Below are 10,432 nucleotides of genomic sequence, written 5' to 3'. Positions count from 1 at the left end.
CAGGAACTCTGTCAAAGGTAAAATCATAAAAACATGTAAATCAAAAGTAAATTATATTATAAGCCGGACAAATCAAAACTTTTCAAAAGCAAAATTAAGATTGCATTCAATTAAAATTGTTACAAAAATTCTGAAGAAACAAACATATTAATAAAATAAAATAGAAGTCTATCAAATTAAAATACCGGACACAATATAAAGCAGATATATAACTACGAAGACTGACCCTGATCAAGACTTCAGTACACATCAGTCTGTTCTGCTTGTTTAATTGCTCCTAAGATTAAATATTTTATGGTTTTACCTTTAACAGGGTGCCTGGTGGAAAAGCCTCAGAGCCTCCACTTTTATCTTTATGGAACCAGCTTCCAGTTTGGATTCAGGAGACAGACACTATCTCTACTTTCAAGATTAGGCTTCAAACTTTCCTTTTTGCTAAAGCATATAGTTAGGGCTGGACCAGGTGACCCTGAATCCTCCCTTAGTTATGCTGCAATAGACGTAGGCTGCCGAGGGATTCCCATGATGCACTGGGTGTTTCTTCTTCACTCACTATGTATTAACAGACCTCTCTGCATTGAATCATATCTGTTATTAACCTCTGTCTCTCTTCCACAGCATGTCTTTATCCTGTCTTCCTTCTCTCACCCCAACCAATCACAGCAGATGGCCCCGCCCCTCCCTGAGCCTGGTTCTGCCGGAGGTTTCTTCCTGTTAAAAGGGAGTTTTTCCTTCCCACTGTCGCCAAAGTGCTGCTCATAGGGGTCATATGAGTGTTGTTTTTTTCTCTGTATGTATTATTGTAGGGTCGACCTCACAATATAAAGCGCCTTGAGGCGACTGTTGTTGTGATTTCACGCTGTATAAATAAAATTGAATTGAATTGAATCTTTTATTTGTTTGCTCATGTTGGATGCTGGGAGTGAGCGCGGTCAAGACATCTTTTAGATTTTAGCAGAAAATGCTCTTTTAGAAATCAGTCTAAAGGCTGTTAGAGGCAACTGAGATTTAAAAAACACTTAAATTCTTTTAAAGTTGTGATAAAGTCCTTTTAAACATCAGACTTGAAAGGTTTGAGATCCACACTCGACACGAAGGTTGGAGTTCTCTGCACCACATGAAGCTGCCATGATGCTGTTCACTCAGAAGCAAGGCAGAGATAGACGCCAACAGGTAATAAGGGAGAAAACACACTGAAAACAGCCGGTCGCAAAACAACCCAAAAGATCACACTGTCACGTTCTGAAAGCTGCTCTTTGAAAACAAAAGCATGAAGATTTTCTTTGGCTGCTGTGTGGCGACAGCTAAGATAACAGCCTTATCTGAGGTAACGTGTAAAAATATTTTAAATTACCAGCAAGAACCCATCTTACTGGCAGTTCTTTGTTTCGCATGTTTGTGCTGTTATAGGGTAAACATGCACATATTAACATACGTATGCTACGATCAGTATTATAAGATAAATTAGCAGTGCCTGCATATTTCCTGAAATGTTGCTGAAGTTCATGGTTTTCTGTCTTCCAGCTGCTGTCTTCGGCTCTGTGACCTCAGCTCCTTGTTGCTCCTCCCACTGCAGAAAACTCAAAGAACTTTCTCCGTCCTCGTCATTTGTACCATTGTGTCATTTTACAACAAAACAGCTTTCTAATGTCTACATGGAACGTTTAAACCCCCAAAAGACTGTCTCTGTACAGTCCATGCATACATCTCAGGCTTGCGTGCAGAACCGTCCCATAATGCATTGCGTTAGTGACGTCACAATTAGCGGTTCTATTCAAACTTCACTGATTCTTTGCTTTAAGACTATTACAGGAAATCTACTGTCACGCAGTTAAGACCAAAGCTTTATTCTGAGCTTTGCTCCTCAGATCAAACGAACCTCGTTTCTGAAGAAGTCCACAGCAGAACTCTCAGCTGAATGCAATAAGTGAGTTTATTTGCAGGTTATACAATGCAGCAATAGGTACAAACCAGTAAACATGTTTGTACAATAAGCAAGCAGAGTGCAGACACAGGAAGGCTTGAATAAGGCAGCATTATCTTGATGATTTTGGTGGGTTAGACTTTTGTGTCCAATTGTTGATGATATTTTAGTAAAATGCCAGAATCCCTGAGTATTCAGTTTATTCACCAAACTGTGTCTTCAAACCTGATCTTAACCTGTGCAGAACAGGTTAGGCACAGACGTGGGCTGATACTTGGAGTTGCTCCGGATCTGGAACCAGGAAGTTTCGGAGGATTCTTTGATTCTTTATCATTGCAAGAAAGGACAGTCGTCATCAATACAAAGTAAAAAGTGGAAGGTGTTGTTGTGATGTTCTCAAAGACAAAAACTGATCTAGATCCAGGTATCCTTCTGGATCTCCAGATTCTGCTTTCAGGTGAGCTTTGCTTTTTCTTTCATTTTAAAAATAATCTACACAAAGAAAACCTCAACCAGGTCAGGGGTCAGGGTCATCAGGTCAGGCCATTGTGTTCTTTTATAATGTGTTTAAAAACAGCCCATTTTTGTTCTTTAGGCACCAGAATAACACGTGAAGAAGCAGCTAGCTGGTCATTTATTAGAGTTTTGTTTTAATTTGACATGTGAGCTCTGCTTGGCTTTGAGGAAATTAGAAAACTGACAGGTATAATGGAGGTGAGCAGAAAGCTCCAGGCCGAGGGCTGCGGGGACTCTAAAGAGGTTAATACACCCATGCAGGTGAGATCTCACCTGATGATAAAGATGATGAAGAGGTTCTGAATAAAATAAAATGTAAAACTCAGTGCATAGAGCACATTTGTTTAGTTTCTCTGTCGACTAATTGCATATATTTGCGAATAATGGCTGATTTGGCATTTTTCTGAATTTTCAAATGAGAGTGAGAGATGTTAGATCTCCCTATAAAAAGCTGAGCTATGCAGAAGCTCATAATATAGTAAAGCCTGCTAAAAAGAATAGATTAGCTTCAGACACAAACAGCCTGAGAAGCAAACGTCAGAGAGGAAAAGCCTCGTCGTAGCCGTCCGGTTAGGACGAGGCAGGGGCCTTTTTCCTCATCACCCGCCTCTGCCTGACGACTGGAGCCACAGCAGTGCCAGTGTTGGGGTTGGTGCTGGCGCTGGTGTTGGGGTTCGGGTTGGTGTTGGCGTTGGAGCTGGTTGCGCGGCTGGTTTTGACCTCATCGATAAAAGTTTCTATGGCGGTGAACTTATCGGTCAGATCGCCCAGACGAGTCTTGAGGGCGTTGAACTCTTTGAAAAGGTCGTCTAAGGCCTCAGACAGCGGCTGGATCCTGAACACGGGGCGAGTGAAGACAATATAAATCAAACACACACGCAACGCTTTAGTTTCCTCTTCATCCTGTGCTAGTAGAGATTGCTGCCTGCTCGCCACACACATAACTTTCACTAAAAGTCTCTTTGGTAGCACACGTGTGATCCTCGCTGCAGTTAGTGCTCCCTGTTCTAGTTTAAAAGTCTTTTTCTTGCAGGTTTTACATGACATCTGTAATTTATGTTCATGTCTAGTTACCCAGAAATATAGGCTACAAAGTCTTCTTTCTTTATACTCCTGTTGCAAACTGCACACTCTCTTCTCTCATTGTGAGTGGGTGTGTTCCTTAATGTAGACATTTATAAAGCAAACCATGTATGAAAGCGACCAACAGTCCAGGATCAATCACAACATCAAACTGTGGGTTAAAGTAAGATGACAAACACAGACTGATCAGTGGATCAGCAGAAAAACTGAACTAAAAGACTTTATGTAAGAAAATTAAATTTGAGGGAGAAACATGTCTGCAGCTGTGCTTATGTAACTTCTGGACCACAGCGATGTCTCGTCTGCTGACCTGCGGTGAGCGGCAGGAAGCTGCAGAGTCCCCCTCTGGAAAACTGGAGCTCCTTTCGGTCAGTTTCTATTTTGACGTTTAAATTGCCGTTTCAGCTGCAGCTTCCTCTGACGGCATCGGCCGCAGAGCGTACCCAGTAAACCCCCGACTTCATTTTCAGCCCCACGGCTAAACCGCATTCCTGTGGTGCCTCTCAGAGACTGTTTCGCTTCACTCACGGGGAACAGTTTGCTCGTTCGTTTACACTCTTCTGTTACTGTCATGGATTTATGTAGTGAGAAAAGACCCAAATATATGCTTTCTATTTCAGCCTCTGTTTGTCTTGATGACAGCTTTGCACACAGTTGTCAGTGTACCGGCCAGCTTCATGAGCTCGTGCTGGATTTCTGGACTTCTTTGTGCACCTATCAGCTGTGCAAATGGCAAAATTCAGCTACTGCATTAGTCGCATTATGGCAGGAACACTCAGCTAAAAGGAACAGTAGATCTGAACTGTAAGGCACATCAGAGGTTTGTGTGCCGTGGGATTTTGTGGCGTCATAAACGAATAAATGAGACCCTCTCTCGTACCTGGCGTAGTTCGGCAGGAGAGACTGGTGGTCATTCTGCAGGAGCCCTTTCATCTGGTTGATGATGTCGAACCGCCAGTTGTCCAGAACCTCGGTCAGGTTGGCCACATTGCGCATGTTCACCCTGTCAGCTGGGACAGAAAGTCACAGCACTGTTAATTTTCAGCCATCTTCACTTTGTAACGATTAGTGAGAACACACCATAATAAGCCCCAGAGGTCCTGTTTACTTCAAAATAAATTCAGATTCAAGGAAGCTCCTGTGTGAGCCTCTTAAAGGAGTATTTCATATTTTAAGACACCAGCTTGGAACCTGCATGTACAGGTTTAACAGGCAGGCTTTCTCTGAGCAGTGTGATCTTTCACCTCTACCTTTGACCTCATCATGATGGACCCTGAACTTGACCCTTGACCCAGAGTAAACAGAGAGTAATCTGGGTGCTCACAGCCTTCCTTGAAGTTCCATTCGTCGGTGGCTTTGGACGCCGGGCGTCGCCTCTGGGCCAGCACCGTCAAGGTGGAGCCAGTCAGTACCAGCAGCAGCACGCTCAGCTTGGAGGCCATGATCGCACTCGCACCTGCAGGCAGAAGCAGCAGATGATCTGATGATGAGGAAGAGTGATTTCAATCCATCTGAGCCCCACTTTGAGCCCTCAGTTTTAACATTACCACCCTGTTAAATCGATGAATAACTGTTGTCCAGCCCAGCACAGAGGTTGAAACATATTTAACCCAAAACATGATGGTTACATAAATCCAACCAAGTTAAAATGGAAATACTGAACAGATCTCAACCCTCTGTAGTCTCATCAGTGTTGGCATCTTTAGAAGCATCCTGTGTCAGAGACCAGCACACTGATCTGTTACTGCGAGTGTGGTCTCTTTACAATCACGCCATGAAAAGCCTTCAGTTTTACGGTATTAGCTTCTCTCTCAATAAGTGAATTTAAAGTCCTTCTCCAACACAGCGTCTCGAATAATCAGGCCCCGTGTGGTCTTAAACACCTCGTTGTCTTATCCTAACAGAGCACTTGGAGCTGAACTGCAGCCAGAGCCTCCAGCTGGGTGAAATTTCTGATCAGACAGTTCTGATAAACACGCTGGTTGTCTTGTGCGAACTTGTTTTTATCATCTGTTGAACACCTCAGTTATTCATGAGTCCTCTGCCTGAGCACATCCTCTCTTATAAACAGTGTAGGAAGCGACTGCGAGGCTTCTCACAGGTCCTCTCAGAGCTCCCGCCGTGACACTGTCCTCTTTACACCGGCTCTACAAAAGGTTTAGGGTTCAATTTAAAAATCTGGTGATCACACACAGAGTTATTGATGACCAGAACTTCAGCCATAAATAAGTACTGGATCTCTGAGGTGAGCTGATCAGTGCTGGTTAAGGACAAAAGGAGACGTGCGTTTGAGGTTGTGGAACTTTTATTACACTTCCAGAAAAACACTTTTAGTTTTTTAACCTTTTTTTATCTCATAAAACATTTTGTGACTTTTGCTCTTGTAAAACAGTTTATTTACATATAAACTTTAAACGTTTGGGTCCAGCAGACAGACACACGCTCTACTTTTAAGATTGGACTTTTTTGATAAAGCATACAGTTAGAGCTGGATCACGCAACCCTGACTTTGCCCTAATTATGTTTTTCTTGTCCCTCTAGCACGGTTGGTTTTTTCTACAGATATGTAGACATATGAAAAGTTACTGTTTATCATTAACTGACTGGAGCCTTTCTCTGTGGTGTTGTTGTTGCCTGCACGCTTTCAGAATCAGAATACTTTATTGATCCCAGAGGATATTATGCTTTTTATGGGTTCCTGGGACACTGGTTCCTGCCCAGTCCAAAGACATCCTTGTTAGGGTTAACTGGTGATTCTAAGCTAGCTGTTAGTGTGAATAAGAGTGTGTCTCTCTGAGTTGGCCCTGTGATAGATTGGCGACTTGTCCCAGCTGCTCTCTGTTTCTATAAAGCTTTAAATGCCACTCTGTTCCTCTAGAATAAACTGTTGCATTACTTTTCATTAGTTCCTAACATATAAATACACTGCTCAAATAGAGGAGAGAGTTACCACCTACTTTGACCCCTGTCTATTGCCTTAGAGTTTTTTTGGTTTTTTGGAGGTTTTTTTGTTTGTTTGTTTGTTTGTTTGTTTGTTTGTTTGTTTTTACACCTATAGTTCGTTTACTCTGGTCTGAATCAGTTGACAAGTTTGTAAACTTGTAGTTTTCCGTGATTTGATTTCTTTTCACACAGAAAAATCCAAGCGAACTCCAAACGAGCCAAAAGGAATCAGTGCAAACCACGTAAGAATCTTCAGTCTGCTGATTGGCCAGATGCGTTTGAGGCGGGAGCAACAAAAGTAAATACAGGAAGAAGATGCTGCACTCTCAAATGTTGGAGAACACAGAGAATTAACATTCATTTCACGGATAGTTGCTAGCCCATACAGACCTTTCACCTCGCTGTATACCAGAACACAAAGCATACACTGCCATTTATTTCTTTATTTATTTCTTTATTTTGCTCAAAATTGCAACGTACTCCTGCTAGGAGTCAGAAGTCAGATCACTTCCACATGGTAAATGAACCTTCTCCTCCAAAGCATTTCGGTGCAGTTGCTTTGCTCCGCACCCAACTGCGATTACTGCGATTACAACTGTACAAATGAAAAGGATAAACACCGCAGGTCTACCTCAGAACAGAAGCCCCGCCCACATTCTGTTGATGAGGGGCAGCTAATCAGAAGAAAGCGGTGGAGGAGCCCCAGTATGAGATAAAGAAGGATTATTTTGAACTGTGACTCATGCAAAGCTGTTCTAAAAATTGAAAATGAGAAGAACTGGTCCTTTCAAATCTTCCCCTTGTGTTTCTTTGTCTTATTTCAATCATTTAAATGTGACATGTGTCCCACTTGTCTCTTTTAATCCTTGTTTATTCTGCTCTGCTTTGCTTATTTGCTGGCTTTACATGCAGACGCAGCTTTTCTTTTGACACCTCGTTTTTTATTGAGCACTTTAAATAATTTTGCTGTGTGAATATTGATTCTTTGACTGGGTGATTGATTGCTTTAGAAATAATTGGCAACAATGGTTTAACGAAGGCACTCTAGCAATTTAATTGAATCACCAGCAAACCACCAACGGCTCAGCATCACACCCAAACGACTCAGACATGTCGATAAGTTTGGTTGTTTGCATGGCATTAAAATAATTGAATCGTATATTCAAGCTGCTTCTTTGTGCTCAGCCTTATGAAATGCAGATTGCCTCCTGCTGAACTGCACAATATCTGTCTGGAAACATTGCTCTGTACGGCCGAAGCGAGTTTGCTCTAGAGATTTGATTATTCCTCAGCACTGTGTAAGGCCTTGTGTGGCTTTACTACCACCGTGGCTATCAATCCTAATAAAGCAGAGAAAGGAAATCTAACTACTGAGTGTACAAACTTCTAAGTCTTCCAGGCTTGTCAGGAGTGGAACACAGGAAGAAGCGATAAACTCTCAGCTCCTGCAGTCAGCTCGCATTAAAGAGCGAGTCCGAGCCCGAGTCAGAGCGCCGATGCACAAACCAGACCTGACAGAGCGACTTAGAGGAGAGCTGCAGAGGCACGCCGAGTACAGTCTACCTCAGCAGCTTTGTGTTTGTTCCGCACATGCCTGCAAAAATACACAGAGGCAGCAGCAGACTATACAGCCGGCCTTCCTGCACACGTGTGTTTAAACAGAAATAAACCTGCCGTTAAGCTCAAAGTGAAGCGGACGGGGTTTGAAGCCATTTCAGGGATAATTCTGGTTCATTTCAACCAGTGATGTTTTCCATTGGCTCTCTCTGAGAAGACTTGTTGGATAACAAAGTTTTTTGTTTTACAGCTGTAGTCGTCTTTTTAGAATACGTGTCTGTACTTATCATTTGAGTCTCTTTTGAATCATTCATAAACATAGCATCCTGGGGAGTATCTATCTAACTATCCAGCCAGTTTAAAATCACTCGTTTTTGGACTGTCGAAGGAAAACAGAGGCCCTGGAGTGACTCCACACAAACTCCAAATAAAGGCAGCATACTGTGCACATATTATACATAATCATAAAAATCACCAGCAGCACTCATAATTAGTGGCCTGGTGTTGAGCGATGCCAAAATATGCTTTCCAAAACCTGTATTGATTTTTGTATTTGCACATTGGTGCATCATCCAGCGATCAGAAGAGGAACTGCCCCTTTAAATAAACTCTGTCATCAGGGGGGAAAAAACACTTATGTAACCAGTGTTTTTATTAACTATGACCCAGTCTTTCTTCATCTTTGAGCTGCCTAATCATAGCCACACAGACTGAGTGCCTTCAGTACAACAGTTCCTTAAGTTACCTTGATTTTCTCTGAAGGTCTACCAGATTATTTTCATGCAAACCCATCACTTACTTAGGACTCAAACATATCCTTAAACCAATGGAACACACTTGACCACCCGTAGTGCAAGTATACACACTCCCACAGGATCCAAAGAAGATAACCACACACACAAACAAACACATCTTTTTGCCTTCGTCTCTGCTGCAGTTTTTCTCCTCAACATCATTTTAAGCCACCAAAATCTCATCAGCTCCAACCAGTCTCAATCTGGGAACCATGAAATAAGTTTGGCCTCGCAGTGAAGAAAGTCACATGGAAACATTCCCAAGAGTTTTTCAATATTACAACGGCAGATGCCAGATTCATGTACATGCTCTGCATTAATAAAGAACCTCATTCAGGTGCATCTCAAGTATGCATTAGACTTATGGAGCTCGAGCTTTCATGCAGCACGAATACAATAAGTGTTTTCTTGCAAAGCAAAGTAGCAATGCAACAGTTTTTAACAAAATAACGCAAAACAAGAAAACAAGAAGAAAATATAAAGAAAATGTAAAAATAATACAGTTTAAAAAAAAACAGAGCCCTCTGATAGTGCTTCTCTTCCTTTTCTGAACCAGCCAGCTATAAAATAAATGTGAGTAAATGATGGATATTTCTGCACATACCTGCTAATGTTAATATGTACCTGTTGTTTTGCAGCTCCTCTGCTGCAGATCTTTTCACTCGTCCCAACAGAAGTGAGTGACAGGCATGCAAGAAGTGCAGAAAGTACCAGAAGGAGAGAACGCAAGCATAAAACACACCCCTCCTACACACAAGCATGCATGCACATGCATATAAACACTAAAAAAAACACTTCACGTTCTGAAACTCTCTCACACACACTCGGCATCAAACCTTTCCTCCGTCATTATGGAGGCCCGGTGGTCAGCACACTGTGGTTTGGGTTTGAGGCGACACTCCAGGTTTCATCTGTTTTAGCCACTGTTTGGTGAGTATATTTCCTTCTCCTGAATCCTTCAGATATGAGATCATCTGTGGATTTTACCAGCCTGTGCTTGTGCTTTGCTGAAGGATAAGAAGGAAAGAGAAAAACAGAGAGACTTTAAGAGAGACAAAACTAGAGACATTAAGTTGTAAACGTGTAGAAGAACAGCCCTACAAAGCACAGGCCCAGGAGCACAAAGGAACAGCGATCCCTGGTCAGTGATGATTGTCAGTATTTCTTGCTGATAAGTAAATCAAACAATCACAAAGAGACACAAAACACCAACAGATAGACAGAAAATTTAAAAGAGAAGCAAAAAATTTTTTTTAAAAAGTTATAAAACAAAAGTTACAAAACCAAGTTAAACAAAGAACAAAGACACTCAAAATTCTTTAAAAGAGATTTAAAGAAATTCATAAAGAGAAGAAAGTAAATAAAGAAAAACAAACAAAAAACACATGCAAAACCAATGCAAGCGGGAAGACAATGACTGCAAATTCACACACGCAGGCTCAAAACTACTAACGATTTGTAAAACTGCCAAAAGGCGACGCAATATATGAGACAAGCTAAAACAAAACCAGTACAACTAGAAACTAGAAGGACACTTAATATAAGACATTCTTTGTCAAACCAAAGGGGGAGAAGCTGCAAATGAATTTAAACACTATAAAAATGCCACAGAAAG

The 10,432-nt window shown here is 41.7% G+C and overlaps 1 protein-coding gene across 2 annotated transcripts; it reads right to left on the bottom strand.

Annotated features, from left to right (window-relative positions):
• Positions 1-1,915: 1,915 nt before the first annotated feature.
• LOC309705111 (uncharacterized protein) lies at positions 1,916-9,566 on the bottom strand. 2 transcript variants are annotated; one of them, XM_082530697.1, is made up of 4 exons: positions 9,442-9,566; positions 4,848-4,979; positions 4,404-4,533; positions 1,916-3,275 (listed from the first exon to the last, which is right to left on the bottom strand). In XM_082530697.1, exons 2-4 carry the CDS (start codon positions 4,963-4,965, stop codon positions 3,011-3,013), a joined length of 513 nt encoding a protein of 170 aa, XP_082386823.1. In that variant the 5' UTR covers positions 4,966-4,979; positions 9,442-9,566; the 3' UTR covers positions 1,916-3,010. The 2 variants fall into 2 exon arrangements, with proteins under 2 accessions (XP_082386823.1, XP_082386822.1); XM_082530696.1 differs by having other exon boundaries at positions 9,422-9,549.
• Between the last annotated feature and the right edge of the window lie 866 nt (positions 9,567-10,432).

The sequence above is a fragment of the Aulonocara stuartgranti genome (assembly GCF_965226115.1).
Source record: "Aulonocara stuartgranti genome assembly, chromosome: 4".
NCBI lineage: Eukaryota > Metazoa > Chordata > Actinopteri > Cichliformes > Cichlidae > Aulonocara > Aulonocara stuartgranti.
Note: the sequence above shows the minus strand (reverse complement) of the source record. Positions and strands in the feature narration are given on the sequence as shown.